The following is a 27,744-nucleotide window of genomic DNA, read 5'->3' as shown; positions in this document are numbered from 1 at the left end:
CAGCGGCTAAAAAGGCAATATATTTGTCCATTGTATGGGATGTCTAGGCTTAGAAAGTTAATAAAAATATTGAAACCTAAAAAGGCAGTAGCATGTAATGTTATCATGGGTGCATTATAAGGGATGAGGGCATTGTATGAGAGGAACATCTTCAAGTACCAGTCTGTTAATACATATTCTACCTGGAAACTTTCGGAATGACTACTTTAACCTCTTAAGGTTGTTTTTTTTATATCTCTGTATACCACAAGCCCTAACTTTATTTTTCCATTGGTGTAGATATATGAACTCTTGATTTTTGCAAGACAATTTGAAATTTTCAATGCCATCATTCTGGGGTACATACAAGTTATTGATTAACTTTTACTAACTCTTTCTGGGTGGGAATGAAAAAAACAATTCCGCCATTTTTTTCGTTAAAATTTTGTTACACTTCACACAAATACTGCATAATTTTATTCTGCTGGGTCAGATTTTTATGTTGCTGCAATCAAAGACCTATAATGTTTTTATTCTTTCCATGACAGACCTGTGTGAGTGCTTGTTTTCTGTAAAATGAGCTGGAGTTTTTAGTGATACTACTTTGGGGTGTATATGCAACTTTTTGATCACTTTCTGTTTACAGTATAAATAACACATTAGACCTCCTGCACATGGGCAGGTCAGACCCTGCATGTGTGATTCCCACAGCAGAGTTCATCCCAGTGCCCAGGCCGGAGACCCCAGCGTACCTCTCCGCCATCTTCTCCTCTGCTGCTGATGTGCCAGCCGACGCGCTGGCGCACATGCGCAGTACAGAGGATGACGCACCATCGCTATGTTGATAACACGGCTGATGCGACTATTCTGCAATGATGATTGCAGAATGGCCACGGAAGAGATGGCTTCCATTGACTTCAATGGAAGCCGGCCGTGCATGGCAGGCACAAAATCACAATCGCACTCAATTTCCATTTGTGGGCAGGAAATCGCGTATTGTCATAGAATGCTGTGAACTGGATTTCTGCAGAATCCGGAGGTGAAAACTTGCTCCGGATTTCGCAACGCAAATTCGCCCATGTGCAGGAAAATAGACCATACAGTCGCTTGATTTCTGACATAATAGTGTAACAATGACAGGCACCCTATTAGGCTTTCCACAAAGATGGCAGATTTGAGAGCCTTAATTAGATCCCTAGCTACCATGAAACTTTGGGATCCCACAATCACATGGTAGGGGTACCAATGGAGTGACTCATAGCTCCAGAGACAGGCCCCTTTACACAATAAAAGATGAAAGTGTCACACCAACTTCTATCTGGAGCAGAAATTAACTCTCCATAAATGACCCTGCCTTCTTTAGCAGAGCCAAGAGAGATCACATGACACAATGCTACATGTATCCAAGGAAGCTTCCACTTTATTTAACCCTAAGACTGGCATGTCCAGGGTGTGATTCTACCTATTAGTTCCTCTTTGATAAGAAATGCCAGATTCATGTGCCGTAATCTGCCCAAGGACTGTGTATTTAAAATATTACATATTTAAAATGGAATGGAGAAAAAAGAAATATAGACTACATATACAAAGTTATAAAATAAAGACCTATGGCTCCAATGAGGCACATTACGACGAGAAGGCCAACACAGCAGAATACATTGATATTCATCCGTTTCTCCAGTTTGCTGCGTTTGTAACGTGGACCGCTGTTGTTCAGCATTGCCTTGGTCTCATGCCCTAGAGGGGGGGAGAGATACAAATAGCAGAATTTTAATCAATATCTTTATATTTGAATGTATTTTACATAGTTGTGTCAGCATGTAGCTTCCTGCTGATTCCTAGCAATCAAGACAACTCAAGTGTTTTAATTAACCATTTTGACCCAATAGAGCAACTTTTATGGCACGATTTGCATGTCGTCCTGACAGCCCAGTTTTTTAAAGATGTTTTTCTTGTTTCAAGTGACTAGATTACACGTCTAATTAGAATATAACCATCAAAGATTTAAGACTAATGAAAATCACATTATAACTGATTATACATTCAATTCATATTTTAGAATCTAAAATGTGCTGTATAAGAATCAGCTGCAAACAAAACTTTTAAAAGAAACCTCTGATTTTAGTTAAAGGAGTATACTCATAATGACAACTTACCCCTTGTCCACCGGTCATGAGAATGGGGGCACCGCATCCTCTGTGTTGAATGGAGTGGTGGACTAGCATGCATGATGCTATTTCCTTTAAACTCTATGGGACTGCTGGTGTGTACTTGGCTATCTTCAGCGGTCCAATGTAGTTTAAATGGAGCAGCACTGCATATGGTTCATCAGTGCCCTATCCGATAGAAGAGATAGGAACCCCTTCTTGCGATCGTATAATAAATAGGGTCCACTTGCAATACCAAGCACAGCCTATTTCATCATTCATAAACCCTTTTCTTGCACATCCTCTTTAACACCAGATGTCAGATTAAATATTCAGTCAGTACAGTGACTAGGTTAAATACTAAGTCAGATACCACTAAAGAATTAAGAGTTGACAGTCAGAGTTAAGTTATTCCATGTGTCAACCTGGAAGAACGGCATTCAATAGTCTGATTTGCCTCGGTGATGAAGTCTTTGCTCATCTGAAATTCAGACTACAGAGGCATGCTTCAATCAAACATAGTATTATAATTATCGGCATGTCCTGAATTAGTCATCATGATGTATATTTAAATAATCAAATACAATTCTAAATGAAAATTTCTGTCTTGTACAGCCTTATAGAGAACCTGAAACCTGATTGAGTCCTATTACATTGGGGCATTTAATAACTTCTCTAACACTACAGGGTGCAAATGTAATTACTAGATGGCGAATAGGTCAAAGATAAATAATTTGTTACACGTGTGTCACCCCTCTGTGAGCCCACTAAGCAATCCAGTAGAAGCAAGAGTGGGGTCACAGGACATACCTCCTTGCAGCTTGACTCTTTAGAAGTAAGGAAAGTGTCGTTTCTAAGAAGAGGTAGGGCTCACTCCTTTAGGGTCGCCACATGGCACCACAAGAATGGAGAAAGCAAGCCAGTGATTAATATACTATGTAGGTTCATTAAAGATTTCCCTAGACCCACTTCGATTTAGCGCAGATGTGTAATGATATAAGTCTCTATAGGTTACGTGCCAATTTGCAACTCTGAGCTGATAACGGTCTTTAATTTACAGGTACTAAAGTGTTCCAATAATGGACCCAGTAAAAATACAGAGCAGTTATCAGGTTCCTTTACTTAAAAGACCACACACCAAGGGAGACGTTCGATGAGATGAAAAAGATTTATGGAGAGGATTCCCCATAATATGATGTAGTCAAGAACTGGCATTGTCAATTCAAATGTGCTTAGACTTCGGTGGAAATGGCTCCAATTCCAGGGGAACCCCACTCTGCTATCGATGAACACACCATCCAGCAAGTGGAGGCTGACATTTTGGAAAATCGTTTCATTACCTAGCCCAAAATGTCAAGATTAGTGTGAGGTCCGTGGAAAAAACTATCTAAAAACATCTTCATATGCACAAGGTATGTGCTCGCTGGGTTTCCCAGCTGCTCACACCTTTTCAGAAGCAGGAATGAGTTGAATGCTCCCAGGCTCTTTTGATGATGTGCCATGGAAACCAGGAGGACTTTTTCAACAGACTGATCACACGGGACGAAAGCTGGGTCCATCACTATGAACTGGAGACTAAAATCCAGTTGATGCATTGGAAGCATCCAAAGAAGGCACTTGCCCAACCCTCGGCAGGCAAGGTCATGCTCATAGTCTTTTTGGACCAGCACAGAGTAGTCTTAATGCATTTCCTAGCAAACGGTACCACGATTACTGGGGCACACTATACTTCACTGCTGCAGAAATTGGAGAAGTGTGTGTCCCTAGGTGGCACACATGTAAAGAAGGACTAATAACTGTGCCAAGTTTCATTGCTCTCAGTCCACAGGCAGTGGGTCTGGGGAAATCTTTAATGAACGCCCCTTGTTTCTAATATGAGTAGGGAGATTGAGGCAGGAGAGGCAATCATTTTGATTTGTATTGTCTCTCCTGCCATGGTTGACTCATCGCAGTGCTTCTTCAATGTGAACAACGACGGCACTCCTTAAAGTTGTGTAGGCAGTTTTTATAAATTTGCTTGCACAACTTTTATACATGTGTAATCATTACAAGTCTATTGATTAATAAACCTCAAGACAAACAACATGTTTTCACATTTTTGAATTTAGTTTTAAAAATAACATTTTTGTATCCTTATAATTGGTTCATGCATTAATAGACCACGGGTAAGCCAGTTGGAAAAAAGATATGACCTCCAAAGTCTTAAATGTTGAAGCGAGCAGCTGGACATTGCTGCGGTGCTTCATTAAGTGGACTAAATGTGATCATTACTGCATATGCGCTGCCCTCTGCTTGATCTCGGAAAGGTATAGCCAGCCTAATTTATCTAACTCTAATTTCAGTCATGTACCATTTTCACTTGGCACTAGAAATACATTTAGAAGCTTTCCTACAGCAGGAATAAGTACTATGGACACTGATGGGAAGCATCATGAGATAATAATACCAGCCACTGTGCAGGCCGGAATTCAGGAGAACAAGATGGGACTTGGTTATAAAAATAAAACTATTAGAAAATTAATGTATGCATTATACAAATTCAGAAAGGCAATGTAGGGAAAAGACTGAATTTACTGCACTTATCTGGTCATATCACATTTTAAGACCCCATGGTGCCATAATGAAAAGCTATGCTAAATTTAACCTCCAAAAAGTAACTGGGACATTTGAGATCACAGCTTGGATATCAGGTCCTTTGATAATAAAGATCAGATTTTCGACTTGAGCTGGAAAACTGAACAACAATAAAATAAAATGTTTAAAAAGGGATGTAAAAGTACAGTCTATATGATAAACTTGTTACTCCTTTTAATCGGGTTAGATTATTGGACAGATTCCCTAATAATAGTTAGCTGAAAGATACTAAACAAACAGTGCCCCAAAGTTCTTAGGAAGAGGCCGGAAATACATACTACACATGCCTTTCCCATTTTTGAGCTCCTTTAACTATTCAGCAGAGCAGATGGCATATTTTTCGGACTATAAGATGCACCCAGGTTTAGACAATAGAAAATAGGATCAAATATTTGATACTAATTAAAACTGGGGGACTGAAGAATTGGAGGGTTACATTTCAAGTGCACCTGAATAGCTGCAGTGGCCCCAATAGCAATAGTGCACCCTCTCAGTGCCCCCAGCAATAATCATGACCCTAAAGTAGTAATAGTGGCCCCCAGCGGTCCCAGTAGAAATAGTGTTCCCCAGAAGGTATATTGGCCCCAGTGGTCTAAGTAGTAATGTGGCCATCAGTGGTAATAGTGCCCACAGTAGTAGTGGCCCCCAATGGTTCCAGGCGCAGTAATAACCCCCAGTAGTAGTAGTGCCTCCAGCGTTCCAATAGTAATAGTGCCCGAGTAGTATTAGTGGTCCCCAGTGGTTCTAGTAGTAATAGTGGCCAAAAGTGGTAATAGTGCCTCCAATAGTAGTGGCACCCCAGTGGTCCCAGTAGTAGTAATGGCCCCCAGTAGTTGTAGTGCCACCAGTTTTCCCAGTAATAATGGTGGTTCTAGTAGTTATAGTGTCCCCCAATGATAATGCCCCCAATAGTAATAGTGGCCCCCAGTAGTAACAGTGCTCCCCCATCAGGAAGTACTTTACCTTCTCCATACAATTCCTGTACAGGTGCAGCTGATTATAATTGCGCTCTGACCTCTGCCTGTGTGTACAGGAAGTGCAGTAACGCTGACTTCAGGTGGAAGTGTCGGAAGCCAGGGCTTGTGATAATCAGCAGTGTTGGAACTCTGCAGGGAAGGTAAAGTATTTCCTGGTGGGGTTGCCAGTCTTAATGATCAGCTACAACACCAGTTACAGCACTTTTGCACTGTAACTAATCATTACAGAAGTGGTCAGAGGGCTCTAGAGCACCTTGACCCTTCTGATATTAGTCCAAAAGAGGAGTACACTTTTTAGCAAGTTTTTTCTTGTTTTTGCTAAAAAGTATGTACTTTAATCAGTAAGATACAGTAGCTATCATATGACAAACTTTCCTGCAGCCTTGATGCCTTGGGCAGAGTTTTGGTCAGTATTTTGCATTAGTATTTGTAAGCCAAAACCAGGAGTGGGTCCAAAATAAGAAAAGAAGGTAAAATCTTACAATTATATGTTTTTCTCTATTAAATTAATGTTCCACTGCAACGTAGCTTGCTTACTTTTTACTCTAAGACCATGGATTATAAAGCTTTTTGCAACTTTTTTACTAAAAGACGATTTTCTGCTCATGCTGCCACTATACCCGTTTATTCTCAAGCTGTTATTGGAGTCCTGTGGTTCAGACTCCCTCAATGGCCTGCAATTTATCCACCTCACCCTTCTGGGGATTCCGCTCGTGTGCTGCTGTAATTCTTTATTATACGTGATTGGCTACAGCAGTCACCTGACTTACAGTGACGTCAGTTGGCACAACAGGCACAGGACTACAGCAGGACTTTACCACTGGATCCCAGCAATAGAGGAGCGGTTAGTAGTGCTCAGTTTATTTTATTTTACTAGGGAGAGCGCTATTAAAGGGATTTTGTTTGTAACTTTACAACCTCTTTAAAAAGTGTCACAAGCATACAATTTCGTCAGCCGCACTCACCAGCTTTCCAACCATTGAAGGAGTGGCACAATAGATGCACGCTTACTTAGGACAGGATCCAAGTCCCAAAGAAATCCACAGGTTGTAATACATAGAAGCAGCATCAGTGGTGCATTGAATTTGCATGCACCACTGATGCTGCTTCTATATATCGCAACTCTTTAAAAAGTTTAGTATAGTACTAACAGTGATAAGTGAAAAATAAGGGCCATTACCCAGCAATGCACAGATCACACTTACTTTCTTTTTAATAAAGTATGACAAATGTTTGATTAAGTGTGGCAGTCCTGGATGCAACTCTGAACTGATAACGCTCTTTCTTTTACAGGTGCTGAAGTGGTGCAAAGTCCAATAATGAACCCAGTGAAATATAGAGCAGTTATCAAGTTCCTTTACTTGAAAGGCCGCACTCCAAGGGAGATGTTCGATGAAATGAAAAAAGTTTATGGAGAGGATTCCCCATCATATGATGTAGTCAAGAACTGGCATCGTCAATTTAAATGGGGTCAGACTTCGGTGGAAATGGCTCCAATTCCAGGGGAACCCCACTCTGCTATCGATGAACACACCATCCAGCAAGTGGGGGCTGACATTATAGAAAATCGCCACATGGCTTAGCCCAAAATGTCAAGATTAGTGATATTTCTAACTTTATACCAACTATTAGTTGGCTGAGTGAACACTAGTTTTTGTGTCCAACCTTTGGTGCAATTTTGGTGCACAATGTTGCATTTAGGCCATGCCCTCTTTCCCTCTTTACCACAAAGCAGTAGAATTTTTTGGGATGTAGCAAAAAAAAGTGCATAAGGCCATCTGCACATGAACGGGTCGGATTCCGTATGCGGGATTCCGCAACGAAATCTGACCCTGTGCTCGGCCAGTGGCCCCAACGTACCTGTATAGAATTTTCTTAATCTGTATTGCGGATGGACAGGCCGGTGCACATGCACAATACAGATTACACAGCGCTGTCGATAGGCAATGACGTGGTTCCCGCATGACGATTGCGGAAGGACCACAGGTCGGACGGCTTCCATTGACTTCATTGTAAGGGCAAATGTGGTGCAAAGCATGTAAGACAGTTTTGTGATACAATTTGCTTTAGAAAACATGCAGACTTTCAGGCAGATAGCATTACTTAGCCACAGGTACAAGAACTTATCATCACAGAACATATAAAATTAGCCCAGAATGAAGGGCAACTGTAATAAGTCCAATGTGAGGCAATGAGTCATATTGATAATGAACACTGCGTGCTAAATTCCAATTTAGTTGTCTGGCATTTTTGTAAACTTGTTCTCTGTCACTTACAAAATGCAAAAAATATTGTCATAATTAGACTTTGTACAAGTGTATTTTTGGAATTTCATAATAATAGACAGTGCCTGTTTCTTAAACTGTGCACAAGCATGTATGAATGGAGAAAAAGACATCTAAGGAAATAGGAGGAAGTATTTGCCTATGGGAAGGGTGGTGAAGGGATAGGCGTCAGTATGTGACTTGCTGCGCCCTCAATTTTGCAATAGAAGATAAATCTATTTACAAAGTCCAACTGCAGTAAATGTATTAAAGTTAGAGATGAGCGAGCATACTCGTTAAGGCGATTTACTTGAGAGAGAGCAACGCCTTTTTCGAGTAACTGCTGGCTCGTCCATGAAGATTCGGGGGGGCTGCAGGGGGCGGGGGGCGGCGGAGGAGAGCGGGGTGGAGAGTGAGAGAGATCTCTCTCTCTCCCTCAGGATTCCCTCCGCAACCCCCCGCTCACCCCTAAATCGCCTTAATGAGTATGCTCGCTCATCTCTAATTAAAGTGCATACTTTTATTTGCTAGAGTTTATGGCCCACTATAGAAAGAGTTCACCAAGTTGATTAATCTGCTTCTAACCACTGTAGCCTAATGTGTTCATTAGATTTTTGTGAAAACTAGTAGTTAACTATTACTAATGAAGATGTAAATATATTGCTACAGTTTAATCACCTGCATAGACAACAACTCCAATGGCTTCCTCTGTATTTCGGACAGTACATCCCCGAAGAAGAAGACTTTCTGTGCCAAATCCTGTACGTTGTCCATTATTCAGATCCCTGCAAGTAGTAATAAGTAACATATCAAAGATAAGTAACATACTGTATAACTAAAGAGGCGCAATAGAAATAAACCTGCAGTGGAAAACCCAAATGGGATATTTACAAACCATTTTATGCCAGTTTCAGGTGTAAAAAGTCCCAAAAGGTTTGGCAAGGCTTGCTTGTGCAAAAGTTTAGTGACTTTTGGCGGTTTGTGCCGCCATCTGCCAATTTCCAAAAAAGGGTGTGTGGCTTGTTGGGATGGGGCGTAGGCTCCCTAACTGACACATTTATGTTTAACTTATGCCAGAAATGATCGTAAATCATAGCAGAAATGTACAGCATATTGGATATGGCATACATTTCTGCGTAGGTGCACAGAAGGGCTAAGATGCGCCTAATATAAGGCACACTTCCTGCGAGGGTAAATCCTATTAAGACCGGCAATGGAAATGGCAGTCTTTACTGGCGTAACTATAGGGGATGCAGGGGATGCGGTTGCATCCGGGCCCAGGAGCCTTAGAGCACCCATAAGGCCTCTCTTCTCCATATAGGGAGCCCAGTACTATGAATAAAGCATTACAGTTGGGGGCCCTGTTACTGGTTTTGCATTGGGACCCAGGAGCTTCAAGTTACACCTCTGGCAGTCTTAAGAAATTCATCTCCAAAGTATCTTGAAGGTCTCTGCCAACATCATTCCTTCTAAATGTAATATCAAAAAATAAATTAGTAAGATACCTCCACTTTGAGTTTGAAAGGCCAGCGAAGGGAAACGGATTCCCCTCGTTCAGGCACAACTACACTCTGTACAGCCGAGCGCAGTTGCGCCCACGGTCATCGGAATAAGACCTTATAATGAAAGTTCTATTAGAAATTACCAATCTCCTAAGGGTGAGTCTTCATATATACAATGAATGTTGTGTGTATGGGTTAGTAAAATATTACTACATACGTATATAGCTGAATGTCTGGGTTTGCGTGTATGTACCTTTAAGCCATGATCTTGCTCTATTTTCCATGGCTGAAGGTCCCTGTAACATATTGTTGATATGGACTCTTGTGATTGGTAAGTCTGACATTAATCTATTGTTTTTCTCTTGCTTTTTGTTCCGCTTTACTTTTAAAGCAGAACTATCGTTAGCTTTGGCCTTTAACATAGTTGTAACATTTTATTGCTTCCGCATTCTGTGTGGCATTAGGGAGAAAGCAAATCGATATCTGGCATAATATTGAAAAAGAACAGGGAAGATACAAAGTCTTCCAGATAACGAACATCATCATCATCATCAACAATACATGTGGAAAATTAATCATTACACATAAAAACCACTAAAGTTAGAGCTTGGAACAATGAGAATTGTATTTCAAGTCTTAATTCTACTTAATTCATCTATTTTATTGCTAAGTGAACAAAACATATTAGGACTCACTCGGGCATATTTCATGCACGTAATACCTGGTGCTAAAAGCCCATTGATTTCTATTGGTCCACTCACACCTGTGCGTGAAAAAAAGCAGAGTGCATCCTCTTTTTTGGTGTGCCCCAATATAGTATATGGCGATTTATTGTGCATTTATGTGTACTGCGTTTATTACACGCGTGAAAAATATGTGCATGATACGCGGGACACATACGCCCATATGAGTGAGCCTTAGAATTTCAGTGAAAGGAAACAAAGTTAGTTTACAGACACGCACAGTGGTGGCAGCATGGTCATGATGGAGCCAAAAACCACGCTGGAATGCAATTCAGCACAACTTTCTTAATCAATTCTTAACCCTTTCTAATCCAATTTGTATCCTGGTTTTCCTAGGGGGTCTTACTCTTTTTCTGCCATTGTACAACAGCGCTTTATGCTGGCTAAAGCCAGTACTGCATGAGGTGACATGTTAGATAGGCTCCGACAGCAGAGAGGCTGGCAATATACAGTAAGAGAACCCCGACGGATGTCTTCCAACATCGGAGCTGTACAGCCTTAAATCATAATGTCTTCAAAAGTCAGACAGTGGATTGGAAAGGGTTAATATTCACACATTTTGGCAGGTAAAATGGCTACATAAGTGCAAAATCGAAGAAACATTAGTATTTTGAAAACTGTGCCAACTTTTGGTAAAACCATGTTGGTGTCGTTTTTGGCAGCATTGCAGCTTTAGGGCTCATTCAAACAGGTGTAAGCATATAATCGTTCTGTGAATACCAGCATATTCACAAACTTAAAAACGCCTACTCCTTGGGTATTTTAGCCTTGTTGTGAGTTTTTTGTGTGCATCAATATGCAGCATATTTATACGGGCAAAAGAATGCGCAGAATAGCTTATTGTTTTGATGTGCAAATACACAGCGAATACACAAGTTTCATGCGTTTTCACTGCAGATTTCTGTTAGCCCATTCACTTATATGGCCTATTTTGGTGCATAATATGTGCCAAAATAGGACATGCTGTCTATATTTTTGTGCAACTGAAAATCTTGTTTAAAAAAATGCAAAAGTTTGTCTCAAGACCAATTTTGCATGTTCCCCATCCCAAATGTACTTGCTCAAGGTTGGTGAATTGGCGAATGTATCCAGAAGTTCATATTGATTGGGTGTCAATAAAAGACTTATCTCAGATGCATAGTTTATCAGAATGGTCCCCGATTTATATAGAGGAATGACTAGTAAGGTAGATAATTTCAATGAAAGCACTGTTTAGGATAAATAACCAAATATCTGTCACTTCCTCTACTACACCCCATTCTTCCTATTTTGGTGAATTGTGTTACGTGAATAAAACTCAACTTTGAACCGCTGGGCCTAATAAGAGGTTTAACACTTCAACACAGGAATACTGTATCCCTTCAAATACTTACATATAACCCTTGAATTGGCTGAGATTGTTATTTGGCTTCTCACACACAATAGTATGTTTAAAGGACTCAGGATCAAATGGAGATTCCTAGAATAAAAAAAAACACATAGTATTCACAATAATCCAAAAAGTTCATTATTTACGAGCAATGTTGTTGTAGCATCATATATTCCTATAAACTAGAGCAGGCTACGGGATTTAGATTTTTGTAGGCAGATTCCCCCAACACATTCCAATGAGAATGTAATATTTATGGGTCCTTGTAGAAGAGTCCCTACTAGAGATGAGCGAACGTACTCGTTACGAGTACTTACGCACCCGAATACCGCCATTTGCGAGTACTTCAGTACTCGCGCGCAAATATTCGGGGGGCGCTGGGGGGCGGGGAGAGGCGTGGCGGTGCGGGGGCTAGCAGCGGGGAAAAGGGGGGAGCCCTCTCTCTCTCCCTCTCCCCCCCACTCCCCACTGCTACCCCCTGTGCCGCCACGGCGCCCCCCGAACGTTTTCGCCCGAGTACGGAAGTACTCGGAGTTCGCGGTATTCGGGCGAAAAAGGGGCGTGGCCGAACACGTTCGCTCATCTCTAGTCCCTACATTTCCATCATTAACAGAACCAGTCAACAGGCCAAACTTATTCTCTTCCAATACTTAATCGTCTCCAGAGTTAATTGCTGATTCTGTCACTTTTGATAGCTAGCTGCTGAACATTATTTTGTCCACAAGAGTGATGCAAACTTTCTTATACCGTGATGACATAGTTTTGGCAATTGAAGCTTTTTTTACATTTATGCATCAGCTAGCACTAAAAATGAAAAGTATAGTAGCATAAATACATGAAATTGCACATAATTACAAATATTCTGGTAGTCTTAAAGGCAATGTTTCTGAAATCTTTGTTTCAATAACATGGATTTGTGAATCTGAGATCTGTACTTTAAACATTCAGTAGGGGTAGCATCTTTATTCAGGTGTGAAGACAGTAGAGGCCACCAATTGAGAATGTTAGAATATGTGGTTCAATTTGGATTGTACACAGCAGGTATTAAAGCCTAATCAATCATGTATGTCTAATGATCTGTTCATTACACTGGAGATGGACTCTGGACTCAGAGATATGGTTGGATCACAATTTTGAGTTCTTCAAAAAAGAACTTCCCTTTTTTCCTATAAATAGATAAATGAGAAATAACAATAACCAATCAGCATGTGACAACACCCGATAACTATTGTTAGTGAAAGGAATATGACTCCATGTTCTATCCTATACGTAGCTAGTCTGTAAGCAAGTAGCCATCTTCTGTGTCAATTATTGTTTACTTTTCCTTTAACATGATTTGCTAAAACGTATTGAAGAATAAGAAAGGACCTCAATGATTAGAACATCCAAGGCCCTACATTGAATGTCTCGGGTCATTGTGCCCTGTTCTTCTGTCTCTCTCTAAACAAATTATTGTTTATAATTAAAGTACCTTTGTGTTCTGAGAAGTTAATCATGTAGGATTCTATTGCATCTGTGCTACTTTCCCTTTAATAATTTAGATGTTAAATTCCTTATCTTGCATGTTTATGTTTCTTTGACCAATGGCAATAAATTAATTATAATAGTAATTAGATCATGTGCCTCTATATAAGCTGCTGTCTGTCAATCAATAACTGAATTAGTTTGATTACACTAAATCTTGTTGTGGTGAAAATTAATCTCCTGAGCTCAGCCTACCTCTAAAGGCCCATTTAGACACAACGATTCTTGCTCAAAATTCGCTCAAAGCTATCTTTTGAGCGATAACCATTGCATGTAAATGCACAGACATTGTACAGTTTTTGTGCATGAGTCATTTCTCACTCAATTCTAGTTTTCTAGAATTGAGCGATAAACTCTTATCAGCGGTGCAGGCTGTTATCACAGTCCACAGCACTGATAAGATTCTTTCAGCTCATGTCCCCTTAGTAGTTCGCAGTGGGACACCAGCTGTAAGCGGGAAGAACAATGCAGCTGTTTGGTAGCCTTTGTTATGGAGTCAGCACTGGAATTGCTTATTGTGGCAGGTGCTATTATGAGGACACTCTTGTTGGCATCATTAGTGCACAGCTCTGGTATAGACAAAATGTATTTGCGTCAGATGTAAAACTGTAGGGTTGCAAAACTAAGAGTTGTTCATGCCACACTAATTGCAACTTCTCACATTATCTCAGCTTTCGGTGCTGACTAAAGATGAGCGAACACCAAAATGTTCGGGTTCGCGTTATTCGAAACGAACTTCCCGCGATGTTCGGGTGTTCGTTTCGAATAACGAACCCCATTGAAGTCAATGGGCGACCGGAACATTTTTGTATTTCGCCGATGCTCGCTAAGGTTTTCATGTGTGAAAATCTTGGCAATTCAAGAAAATGATGGGAACGACACAGCAACGGATAGGGACGATGTTAGCCCATTGAATTCAGTGGAGCCGTCAATACAGCCGACTCCACTGAATGCAATGGGCTGCCGGCGATCGCGGGATGAATTGTCGGAAAGGGGTTAAATATATAAGCCCTTCCCTGCAATTCATCCAGAAATGTGTAAAAATAAAAAATATATATATACTCACCTGGTGCCCGCAGACGGAGTTCAGCGCGGCAGGCTGCAGTTCTCCTGAACTGCTCTGAACAGCTGTGAGTAGTATTCAGCAGCCGGGGATTTAAAATCCCCGCCTGCTGAATAAGATGCCTCTGATTGGTCACAGCCTGACCAATCAGAGGCCAGCCCTCACTCACACCCATTCATGAATTCATGAATGGGTGAGTGAGGGCTGCCTCTGATTGGCTCAGGGGCACCAGGTGAGTATATATATATTTTTTATTTTTACACATTTCTGGATGAATTGCAGGGAAGGGCTTATATATTTAACCCCTTTCCGACAATTCATCCCGCGATCGCCGGCAGCCCATTGCATTCAGTGGAGTCGGCTGTATTGCCGGTTCCATTGAATTCAATGGGCAAACATCGTTCTTCTCTGTCACAGCTGTTACAGCTGTGGCAGAGAAGAAGGATTTGTCTTCTATATGTTCTCAATGGGGTTGGCGCTGCTGCCGCCGGCCCCATTGAGCGCATATAGAAAAGATTTCTCAGGGAAGAAAGTTAAAGTAACCCGAACATCCGAACATCGTGTGGTGTTCGTTACGAATAACGAACATCCCGAACACCCTAATATTCGCCCGAGCATCAAGCTCGGACGAGTACGTTCGCTCATCTCTAGTGCTGACCAAAAGTGATATGTCCACCAATAACTTGATCGGAAGTACTTTTTTTTTAACATGAAGATTATTCCTCCAGCTATGCCCATTCTTTGCTACATTTGTAGTGTGCCATGTATCTACTCTCACCAGTGAAGCTACGGTAGCTCAGTCCTGCCAATAACACACTGTAGGAATGAAGGACTTTGACATCAGTAAGACATCTCCAGGAATTCTTTTTTCCACCACCTATTTCTCCTTAGCACACAGACAGCTCATATCATTTCCTTGCATAATAGAATTTCAAATCTGTAACACAGGAACAATTTTACAGCCTGTTACCTGATTTTTTTTCTAAAAGAATTATAACACCATGGGAGTGTGAGGAAGGTTAAATGTAGCATACTAATCGAATATGAAGCACCTAATTAGCTGTAGCTGAATGTTATACTCGCAACTAAAATAATTTACAAAGCATCAAAAGAAAAGACATGTCCTTATTGGCACAGAGAGAACAGGCGAACAACAAAGAGATCTGGCACAGAATTCACAAGTGAGAAATCTTATCCACATAAAACTAATCAGATTTTCTTCTCATGATGTCCTCCATAATGATAGCATTTGAAGCATGAAAACACAAGGAGACAAATGTACAATGCTCCATCGGCTAACACCGCCTTGTTACAGACATGTCAGCTTAGTAAAATGTGGATATTTAGGAGGATGAAATGTGACTTTTGAAAGACAGACAGTGGAAATAAAAAGCACAAAGCTGCCTTTTATCCTCCAATATTTGTAGAACTCTACTCCAACCCTACTGCATGAAGAACTGTGGCACTAATAACCAGTTACGATGCAACAATACTGATTCTTTTATGGCCCTTCGGATGCAGGTTAACTGAGGATGAACAATTTTCCTAAAACTCTGAAAGATCTAATGAACATGGTGTGGGCATTACCATCAGTAGTAATAACTGCTTTTTTTTATTGACTAACAAACTTTTCATGGCCACCCTGAAGCACCCACTTAACTGCAAACAAACAGCTATAGGGATTGGACAAAAATATGGAAACACCATATGAAATACATGCCTTAATTTCATGGGATTATAAATATAATATTTCAAAAAGACATATAGAGACCGATTTTAAGTGGAGGTAATATGACACAGGTGCTGCAGGGCAGAAGTGAACATCTGCTGAGTAACGAGTTTCCATTGGTCAGGGGTTTGAGACACTCAGCTGCTGTTACCAGCTAGCTCCCAAAACCACTCAGAGCAGGCCAAGAGGTGACGTAAACACAAATTTGGCTCTCGGTCAAGCAGGGGTCAAAAGGGCAGGTCAGTGCTAATGATTAAAATCCCATGCATTTTGTTTGGTGTTTCCATATTTCTGTCCACCCCCTCTATCTTCAGCAGTTCCATTAAAATGGATGGAACAGTAATTTGCTCATGTATCCACAGCTTTAGTCATACAAGGACACTCAGTATCCCTATTCTTGTTATTGGTGGGGGTTCCCAGCATTCAGTACCCCACTGATCAGACACTTATTACCTATCCTGTGAATAAGTTATATGTTGCTTTCGTGGGTCAACCCCTTCAATAAATAATATAACATAACTACATTCAGCATATGTGCTAAAAAAGTGATATATAGTGGCCAGTAGACTCATCAGTATTGTGGGGTGAGAAACCAAATGACAGATGACAGCTCTATTTTACTGCTTATAGCCTTGTTAGGTACTTTACAATAGTAATTATACACACAGATAAGTCTTCCCTGCCACTCACTGATTTTTGGGGGAGGGGCTGTATTTCATCACTTCCTGTGGATTGTTATAAGATACCCATATACCCATATGTTGTATGTTGATCAAAATGGACAATTTCAACCAAAATGATAATTTGTTGGGTGAAATTTAACCGAGAAGAATCATTTTAGCCCACCAATGACATCATCTAGAAAGAAGTCAGGCAGATTTAACATTTTTGTCCGAAAGTTATATGAAAGATCTTTTGCCATGAATGATTTTTCTTTGAAAGAAGGTTCCTTGAAAGATCATTCGTCCGTTGCTCAGTGTCATTGAACTTGTGTGGCCAGTTCCAACCTTTGTAATGGCCAATATGGACTAAAATGTGTATGACTGCATCCATGAAATGATCTTTCACCAGATGTTCAATCATCAACCACATTTATCTAATGTGTGTGGCCACCTTTAGTCTATTGACACCTTTTATTAGCTACTATGCATTACAGCTTCTATTAACATACAGAAATTGTAACACTATCTATAGAGATAATACAAGGAGGAAGTTTGCAGGACCCAGGAAAATGTTTAAAAAAATAAAAAACCATACAGCTATATCATTTAAAAACAACTAAAAGGTATTATTTATCTTCTAGAGGTTTCAGCTGGCCATTTCCTTCAGATAGCTGCCACCTGAACATTTATTTGGAGGACAGCAATTCCTCCGAAATTCCAATATACATGCACACTCAACTTGTCTCAGTGTATATGTGTTTTGCATGGAAGGGGGGAATAAGCTGCTGGCAGATATCTCTGGTAGCAGTTTAGTTCCAGTGAGAACACAAGGCTTGAGCATGTCGAAATCCCACATGCAAGACACTTCTTTCCCACAAGATCAGGGGTATCCAACTCATTTTCCCCAAGTGCCACATCAGCTTTATGGTCGCCTTCAAATGGCCAATTCTACTTGTAAGACTGTAACGTAGTAGTGCCCCCCCTAGTAGTAAGTGACCCTAGTAATAACAGTGCCACCCATAGTGGCCCCAGTAATAATAGTGCTCCCCATAGTGGCTCCAGTAGTAATAGTGACCCCCACAGTACTCCCAATAGTAATAGTGACCCTCCTATTGGCCTCTGGCCAGCCAGCAACCCTACAAGCATTCCGCTCACCCAGCCTGCGGCTCCATTTCAGAGGCAGCCACTGCTGAGCCTGTGACAGCTGACCTCTCCCCTCGGCATCCACGCTGCATATAGGACAGCGCACAAACTCTGCACAGACCGGAGCTGTAAGCTGGATGAGTGAAGGTTGTTGCACAACTGGCAGTCACATAAAATGAGGTGGCAGAATGGTGTCGGCCCCTGGGCCTCGTGTATGACATGAGTGCACTAGATGGTCCCCTGGTCTACATTAATGGCAAGTTTCTTAACTCCGAATAAATACACAAGATATTTAACAATATATTATGTCAGCTGACAATATATTAGGGAATTGTTCCTAACATTATATAAAATTGCAGGAACACGTTAAAGAACAAAAAAAATTTCATTCTGCATAGCAACCAGTGTCAGAGAAGGACAAGTATATACCTGCGTGGGCTGTCAGCAGATCAGCAAATACTAAATAAAAATACAGTGAAAAAAGATCTGTTTTACAATGAGAGAGTGTGAGCGGTTGAGAAAACAGTAAATTGGTTCAACACTTCACATCTTTGTCAAATTAAGGCTTAGACACCACCAGTGTTAATTCATTTGCATCCGCTAATTAATCATGCTACTGGTAAAAATAAATGCATTACGGTATGCAGCTACAACACGGATTACTTCTATTTAATAGTTAATAAGGTTTGCTAATCTGATGGATGGTTATCCATTTGGTCCACTCCATCATTTCCAGACATCTGCAGTTTTCAAGATTTATTCATATGACATTTACAGTAGAAAATTAAATAGGCCTTGCACTTTCAAAAAACGTTGCATACAGCAATAGTGCGAGCTAAGAAAAGACACTTTGCAAAATATCGTATCAGAGGAAAATGTTTCTTTCTCCACATATCAGGCCCTCTCTCCTGAACTTTTCACTCACTCTGAAAAACAGCTCACTGACAGATGCTGCCCATGGAAGTTTCTAGAGAGAGGGGGTGGGGGTGTGAGGAGTTGCTGAGTGAGAGAGAAGTAGAAAGACACAGAGAAGTGCTGCTACAGCTAATAGTGTTTTACTGTCTCAGAGCAACTGGAATCACATCTACAGGACACTGCTCAGTATGTCTCTATAAATGTCTTACACATTGCTGCTATTTCTTTGTATGTGATACATAGTGATAAGGGAGCAGGATTTTCTCTCCTCTGTGTGCAGTGAATGGGAGACATAACAGATAGATCTCCTCCACCCACCAGCTCAAGGGCAACTGAGAATCAGCTATGGAGCCTTCAGAGGCGAAATTTGTAAAAGGATACAAGCTGTGTAGGATACAAGTTATATAATGACCAGAAATAGGGTTATTCCTCTTTTAACTCATTCATGCCCTGAATCTTTTACTCATCCATGCCCTATATCTTATTTATGCAGCATGGGTGGGAAGTTACCAACACAAAAATATACATGTACAGTGCTGACATGGCGTGGACTCCGGAGCTGAGTCCATGCCATCATTGGTGGGTGTTAGCTGTAAAGCATAGCTGAAAACATGCTGTAATGACTGGGATCAGAGCTAGCTGCAATTATGGCCACTCAACCCATTAGATTCCAAGGTCAACAGCATCTGCATAATCAAATTAGTATGACAGGTGGAGAGAGCTCCTTCTGTCATCCCATCACAATCATGCCAAAAAACGACCTCCATGTCTACCATATATATATTCACATATTCTCTCTCTCACTCTATCTATCTATCTATCTATCTATCTATCTATCTATCTATCTATCTATCTATCTATCTCTGAAAAACAGTTACATTAAAAAGTACATCTCACCCCGCATAAATCAGAGTTCACATGCAGGCTGTGTACATATTTAAATGAAAAAGCTATGGCTTCTTGGAATGAGGCAATACAAAAACAATTTTAAAGAATTATACTGTACTGTGCAAAAGTAGTATTACAAAAAAAAAATAATTACATAGATTAGATATCACTGTAATTGTACCAACCCTCAGAATACAATTATACTGCATGGTGAACATCGTAAAAACCAAGCCCAAAAAGCAGTAGCATAATTTGAATTTTTAGTATTACTGCTTTTTTACTCTCCTTGCTCCTCCCCTACACAAATAGAAAAATAAAGTTGTTGCATCTTTAACCCCTTGACACTATTGGGCGAAATCTATGCCCCATGGCATCAGGGTTTGTATGGAGTAGGATTGGCAGCTGATCCTGCCTTATACACAACAGAATATAGGCAGCTGCTACCCAACGGCAACAGCCACGGTCGGCTGATGCTAATCGCGGCCATTCGCCCTTTAAATGTCAATATCAATTCTGACAGCAGCATTTAAATGTCCTGATCAGAGTTCAGGGGTTCCGAAAGCCTTCCTGCGATGGGATTGCAATGTGATATTCAGTTTTCATGGCTGCCCAGGGCCTTCTTAAGGCCTGCAAAGCTGCCATGTATTTCTGCCTATTAGGAGATGCCTATAATAAAAGGTGAACGGAAATTCCTATATACTAAAAATGATTACCAATAGAAACTACAGGACGTTCTACAAAAAACAAGCCATCACACAATCCTATCAACAGAGAGAGAGAGAGAGAGAGAGAGAAAGATAGAGAGAGAGATAGAGAGAGAGATAGAGAGAGAGAGAGAGACAGATAGAGAGACAGATAGAGATAGATAGAGAGAGAGAGAGAGAGAAAGAGAAAGATAGAGAGAGAGATAGAGAGAGAGATAGAGAGAGAGATAGAGAGAGAGACAGATAGAAAGACAGATAGAGAGAGAGAGAGAGAGAGAGAGGCCGCCTGCAGATGGACGGGTCGGATCCGGCGGCGAGGATTCTCGCCGCGGGAGCCGACCTGAGGGCCTGCAGGGACCAGCGCGTACTCACCCGCACCCACGGCTCCGGCTGTTTGATGTGCCGGCTTGCCAGGCAGCCGGCGCATGCGCAGATCGGAGTCGGCGGCAGGTGAGTGACACAGCCCTGCACAGAAATAGAGCATGCCGCGATTTGTTTGCCGCGCGAGATTTCGAACGGCCAAATCGCGGCCGTCTGCATAGGATTGCCTTTGTTAACGCAATCCTTTGCAGTCTTCCAGCAGCGGAAAATCCGCCGCGGAATTTCCACTCGTGTGCAGGTGCCCAGAGAGAGAGAGAGAGAAGAAAAGAGAAAAAGAGAGAAAACACAATTGTGCTGCTAATTAATGGAAAATGTGTTCTTAGTATTCTTAAGGTTACAGATAGTATTGCAGAGCAGTGCTGACATGGGTTTTATGCATGTTGTACAATCAATGATGATAGGACATTGATTCTTTTCTATTGTCAGGGAGGAATGTTGCTTCAGCCTGGGTGGTTTTACAATTCCGTTCGTGACTTCCATTCTGAAGTGTAATTACGGCACAATGGTAATGACTACGCCTTCTGAACGCAAAGTTCAACTCCTACGAAGTCTTCTTTCTTTCTGTCTCCCTCTCTGAAGTGACATTTGTCTGTAAGATGTTGAAGGTGGCATTTATCTGCCAAATAACAGAACTCCTCCAAAGTTAAACAGTATTGAAAGTGTAGATTCAATTAGAGCTTATTTTAAATTCACAGCTCAGGAGAAAATTTCCAAAATGTCAAAGGAAAAGTTAATCTCTCGGTCACCTCAATGATACCCTTATAGCAAGGGGAGAAGTTACTTTCTAACTCTTTTAACCTTCCATATGGAAAGACAAAAAGAGCTTATCTTATTAAGCAAGTATTAAACTTCTGTGGAAGAGTGACCGGAGTACATTAAGAGAATACAGTTGTATGAGGCAGGGATAAAAGGGGCATTGCGGCAGCCAAAGACTAATCTTCAAGTGTTTGCAGGTCCAATTTCAAATTTCATTAAACTAATTTAATGGAATTGTTTTTACACTTCGAGTGTAATATTATTCTGCACAAGGGAATTACAAGGATAGGTTATTAGCACCTGGTAGAAATGCACTGGGATGTATGTTAAATGAATCTCATGTGGGAATAGATTGACCTATTCAGGAAGAGTTATATTTGGGAGTTGTAATTTACACAGCAGTTGTTTAACAAAAGGAGTGTCATTGAACAGTGTTTCTTTGTTGGGTTTTGCCCATATTTCATGCCCAATGTGTAAAACTGTCAATTAAAACAATGGCTCACAGCACACCCTAGTAGCAAATTGCAATAAAAAATGTACACGTTTCAGATTCGTATAAAATGGGCCTAAAAGTCTTTTATGGATGTTACAACATTATATGTTATAGTCACTAATCACTTCATAAGGGTTGCTGATCCAGGGATCATTCCAATTGCCAGGTTGGAACTTGGAAGGAATTTGTTTTTTGCTTAAATAAGGAAAATTTGCTTCTACCTCATTGGGTGTTTTGCCTTCCTCTGGATCAACATTGGAGGGCAATAGATACCATGAGACATAAAGTATAGATACCTGAACTTGTTTCTACACGTTCTGTCAGTTGACGTTGGCTCAAAACACCAAGCTGCACAAAGCAGTGTCAAGGATTGTCTGCCCATTTGTTTAAAGCAATACTCCAGCAGAAGATGGAGAATGTATACAGAACAGTTCAGAAGGGCACTGGTACTGTCCTAAACCCTGTTCCAAAAAAATGTCTGCAGCTTGAGATCCTAGACAAGGACTAATATAATAAAAAGTGTTCTTTTACGGTGGTTAGGACAGAGATTAACCCTGTTGAGATTCATCACTGGCATCATCTTCTCAAGCCAACAACTTTATAGGTCAATGGAGGTCCTACAAAATCGGTTGCAGAATCAGAAATTATCCTACTGGGAACAGGGATTGAAGAATACCCAACTTTGCCTCAGCCTGTACATTTTTTCAGGTTGTAACAGAAATATTGAGCATACTTACTTGGTTTGTAAAACCTCTGACCACTTGTCTTTGCTTCAAATTCGTTTCTCCGTCCAAATTAGCAGTTTCTATGTGACATATCCCATTTTGGTCGGATGAGTAGAGAAGTAGTATGTCTGCTGGAATGATCTCATTACTGAACAGCTTCACAAAGTCTCCAACACAGACGTCCTTCCAGCACCGGTCCACAAATCTCCTTTCTCCCCTTCAACAGAGCAAACAGAATATAGATTAATTTCCAGATTATTATATGTAGAGTATATGTGAAGACGTCCTGCCGCTAGCTGGAGTGCCATGGGGTGTCCTGGCTTGACTACATCAAATGAATATTGCTCCAGGGCAAACAATAGTAAAACCCAGAAATTGGGAAATATTTACCTTTTCCTGAAAAACAATAACGTATTCAGATCTCATTCTGGCCATAGCTCAATTAAACCCAGGATAATTCATCCTCCAGTGTTACCAGAAAAGATTTTTACATTGCTTTCATTCACATCATCAAGTCAAAAGCCAAATTAGTTAAAAATAATTCCAATTTTAATGACAGTCAACTTTCTCCTCATTAAAAAAAGATTAAGGCTGGCGTTATAATGAATCCCTGCAAGTTTATGTGGGGAGCGCTCATAAATCTGTTAACAAAATTAAGAATGGGCTGTCCAAATTTGTATGGCCTTCCATTTACATTGGGTCTGTGTGCAGTATGCATTACAACCCTCTAAACAGCCCCTCGATGTGTCACTTAAAATAGTGGGAGGACTCATGAGACTCTTCTAAGGCTGGTTTCAAGTAATACCTATTTAATTACAGGACTTTGTGGTAAGGAAATGCCCTGCACTTGAGACCCTAATGGAATTTCTGACAGGCTGAGAAGGTTCTGTAAAATGTGGAACGCAGCAATTACATATTTCGGGTTCTTTCTTTCAGTCAATATATAAATTGCACACATTAAGACTATAAGGCCCAATGTCCACAGGCAAACTTAAATTGCGGAATCCATGTGGGACACCTGTGCAGCCAACCCACAATTCAAGCTGCCCAAAGGGAGATATGGGCTTCTACAGTATGCTCCATTTTGCTGCGGTTCCCACCCAGACAGCTTCCATTGAAGTCAATGGAAGCTGTCCGATCCGCGCCCTGTCCACAATTGAATTGCGGATGGGTAGCATATTTCGCGGTGCGCACAAATCCTCATTGAAGACCTGGACAGGTAAGCATGGTCCTCGGCCACGGGCAGGGACGGATACCTCTGTGGGCTTCCGTATGCAGAATCCGACCCGTCCATGAACATGTGGCCTAATGGGAGGTGGTGGGGGGGTCATATAAATGTCAAGAGTTAGCACGGTGTGTTTGGCTTGTTAAAGAAAAAAGTATATGGATTTTAGCAGCGGTATTGCTTCCTGTTTACCTCTACAGCTTGTAAATATACTATAAAACAATATATACATTTTTTTTTGGTACACAGCTTACCTCCAATGCAAATCATTTTTGGACAAATTCCCAAATTACTTGATAAATTTATTTGTGAATTATATACAAGGACAAAAGAACTTTAAAATCAAGTTTCTGTTGTCACTTTTATAGCATATGCTGGGAAAAGCCCATGGATATTGCTTCCTGTAGGTTTTACTTTAATGATGGCAGCAAAAACACTCATAAAAAAGACAAGTGAAGGAGAATATAATGATATCTTTTTATATGGTTTGTGCGTGAGAAGTCGAAAAAACTATAAGCATGTGGACACTGTAGAGAAGTCACGTTATCTATAGAACCTCATCTACAGTATTGTCCTTTACCCTATAACTCCCTTTACAAGGCCTGTGCACACACTAAAACCAGTTAAACTGATATTTCCAGTTTGCTGGCTGCAATATGCACTTCTACAGCCCCTTTGATCTTAGCATCACCAGAACAAGACCTACAGATGGTAAATATACAGTAAAACTAATTATATAAACATTGAAAAAGTTAGTAAAAAGAGCAGCTAGACTGCCACTACTTCTAGAGATCCTGGCATGTCTGTGTGTCACATGGACAGTCCACTGCTTTTAATACTTCAGAATAGTGATACTTCCATTTCCCTCCCGGATTACAGAACATTTGCAAATTGTTTTTTCCATGATGTACAGTTGATGGCTGGATCCCCTTTAAAATGAACCTGTCATCAGATTTCAGCCCATAGAGATGAATGGGAGATGAATGCACCTGCAGAAAAGTCAAGCTGCTGGCGTGCGCTTACATTGCGGGGACACAGCGCTGGAACTCACCTAACATAGCTCATGAGGCTCAAAGGGGACGACAGGGTCTCTTTAAAAGTGATAACCTAATATCACCTTTGAAAGAGTGTCCACTACATCAAAACAACAAAAAAATACCGTTACCCTTTCATGCACTAACAGGTACCGTACATGCATGTTCCATGATGGGTCCCTTTCCCATAGTCAGACGTGCTGTACATGGGATTACGTGGGCCGCAGAAGCTGTACCTGCATGATCAGTCTCTGGAATTTGGCTATGACTGCAAGACGCCCTTCAAGCCTAACAACCAGAATTTTAAAAATCCTGGTTAGAGCCTTTTAACCTTTCTGCGGCATCATAAAAGCTGATTGCGGTGTTGACATAGGACGGGAACTCCCTTTGTTATGTTATTGCCAGACCCAACATTGGGGTTGTGGAGCCTGATCACTCTGTAGCACAGTCTATTCTGTCGACCTGGGGTCTAAAATATTTCCCCAGGACTACCTGGCCTTAGCTCCTGTTAGGACATACCTAAGGGACCTTTTAGATGAGGCGATTCTCATTTCAATGAGTGAGTGAGGTCACAGCTAACTCGTTCAGTCATTGGCTCACGTTTAGATCGAACAATTATCATTCACTTTTGCTCGCTTGAACAATTTTTTAAATCATAATTTTCCTGTCTAAAAGGCTTCTTAGACTGTAGAGACAGATTCTTGTATTTCACTGCTTTTGCCTTATTTCTAGTGGAAACTATAATACAAAAAAAATAATGCTGGGGCAACCCCTTTCAAGGGGTAAATGCGCAAAACGGTAGGGACTCGTATAGTGCCTTATGATGGACCATTATGTTATTGCAGAGGCATAATGTTAAGCTCCTGTGACCCAAAGCTAAATCTCTACAGGACCCCCATTAACCATGTTCTATGTTGGTGTCTTCTCATGTAGCAGAAGGACCTTTTGCCTCCTCGGGGAACCAAGGCCCTGATGGAATTGCTTCTTCTGCATCTCGTACAGCTATATCCCTGTGAGTATGGGTTGATTAGAACTTCCGTACTTATTCCCAGAAAGCAATTAGGTTTCGAAAGCTCAGTAAGAATAAAATTAGAAATTACTTATGGTATGTTGAAAATAAGAATCACAACAATCGTTAAAGAAATCTGAGGCATTGAGAATCATTGTAGAGAATTGGCTTATAATAAGCAATATTCCTCTGTACTGTTTCTTGGGTCAGCAAAACCTAACCATCTTAAAGGAGAAGGAGGGCAAAACAAAAGAACAAGTTCTGAGAATTTCAAGTGCCTCCAAGCTGCATGCTTGGACGAGTTTAACACGTATCTACGCCCATGAACTTATACATTGCTCCCTACCATATAGACATGAACTGTGTCAATGATTGTGGGATCACAGCAAAGAGCTTTATTGATTCTTCTTGTGATTTTCATTATTTCATGTGGGAACATCATCCGGCTGTAATTGCGTGTTCAAATGTAAGGATTTCAATTTATGCTGATTAATAATTTGATTGTAACCTGTTTATAGATTCATATGAAGCAATCGTCTTCTCCGAGAATAATGAAGTGCAGAAAATGTTTGATGCAAATCAGTTGCTCATAATCCTGGAATGCCATGATAAAATATTGTATCAAGTCTAGATATTGTGTAAAGTGTGTTCTACATTAGTGGCTGATAAATATATACTATATAGATACACAGTATATACAGCATATTTAGGCTTTCTTCACCTCTACATCTGAGGCTTTGTTTAGAACCTCCAGCACACATCTACAAACAAAAACTGCCTATTGGCAAAAAAGCCAACCATAGAACTAAGGCCTAATTCCCCGTAATAGCGCAATGCTCACGGTGTGGAATTCCACCATGGAATTACGCCCTGTGAAAGCACTCGTAATCACCCGCGGCATGTTCTATTTGCCACGGGCGTATGCGTGGATGGCTTCCAATGCAGTCAATGGAAGCCATCCGTCATGCTATCTTCCACTGTAGCACAGCGGAAGATAGCATGAAGACGCTACCCCGCCTACCCACTTTGGGCATGTCATATGATGCTGCCAGCGCGTCGCATGACACTGCCGGCGCGTTATGTGCTGTACTGCGCATGCGCGCTGGCAAGGGGTGCGGGACTTTGGGCAGCGGATCCGGAGGTGAGTATGGGATCTCTGGGAGGGTACCGTGACGGACTCCACTGCAGTATTCCGCTTGCAGAGCCTGTCACGGCTGTGGGCACTAGGCTAAAGGGTGGTTTCACATCTGCTTTGAAACCTCTGGATGAAGGTCCCCTTACAGATGAGGGTGATAATGCCAATAGAAAAAGCACAGCATGCATTCCTTTTTCATCTGTGCAAAAGCTGGGCAGAAAGTGACAGACCCCATTATAGTCAGTGGAGTCCACCCAGCGCTGTTCGGTTCCATCCAGAGATGGAATTGTTCAGCCTTTGGACTCCACCTTCCTGCACCCCAAATGGAGCAGAAAAGCGGAATCCCCAGAGCAAGTGTGAAAGCACCCAGGAATGTAAACTTTATTATATCATAATAAACACTAGCTATAGGCATTTTAAAAATGCATTCACCTCCTCAGTCTACTGTAACTACCTGTATCATATCATTCTAAATACCATTAGGCTCAATAGGTGTTCCCTAAATTTTGCTCCCCACAATTTTGCTTTGGTCTCTCCGGCAGACGGAGAGTAGTAATCTAGCTGGTGGAGGTTTATTGCACATTACAATAGAAGAAGCCCCCTGACATGTTTCATCAGATCACTGGTTTTGATAAGAAGTGTGCACAATTATCATATTTCTAAATATATTGCCCACTGTAGGTAATTCTACGGGTATTACAGAAGCACAGGTTATGGGAGCCTAGCACTCAAGTCTATGCGTG

At 41.1% G+C, this 27,744-nt stretch overlaps 1 protein-coding gene across 3 annotated transcripts in view; it reads right to left on the bottom strand.

The window, feature by feature from the left end:
- The window catches only part of ATP10B (ATPase phospholipid transporting 10B (putative)), a 361,387-nt gene that overhangs the window by 36,902 nt on the left and 296,741 nt on the right, over nucleotides 1-27,744 (bottom strand). For all 3 annotated transcript variants that reach the window (XM_066591077.1, XM_066591078.1, XM_066591080.1), the window contains 4 exons: nucleotides 22,611-22,815; nucleotides 11,620-11,705; nucleotides 8,680-8,786; nucleotides 1,585-1,716 (listed from right to left, as the gene is read on the bottom strand). In XM_066591077.1, the coding sequence (XP_066447174.1) occupies nucleotides 1,585-1,716; nucleotides 8,680-8,786; nucleotides 11,620-11,705; nucleotides 22,611-22,815 (530 nt within the window). The remainder of the gene's footprint in view (nucleotides 1-1,584; nucleotides 1,717-8,679; nucleotides 8,787-11,619; nucleotides 11,706-22,610; nucleotides 22,816-27,744) is intronic.

Source organism: Eleutherodactylus coqui, chromosome 2 (genome assembly GCF_035609145.1).
Source record: "Eleutherodactylus coqui strain aEleCoq1 chromosome 2, aEleCoq1.hap1, whole genome shotgun sequence".
NCBI lineage: Eukaryota > Metazoa > Chordata > Amphibia > Anura > Eleutherodactylidae > Eleutherodactylus > Eleutherodactylus coqui.
Note: the sequence above shows the minus strand (reverse complement) of the source record. Positions and strands in the feature narration are given on the sequence as shown.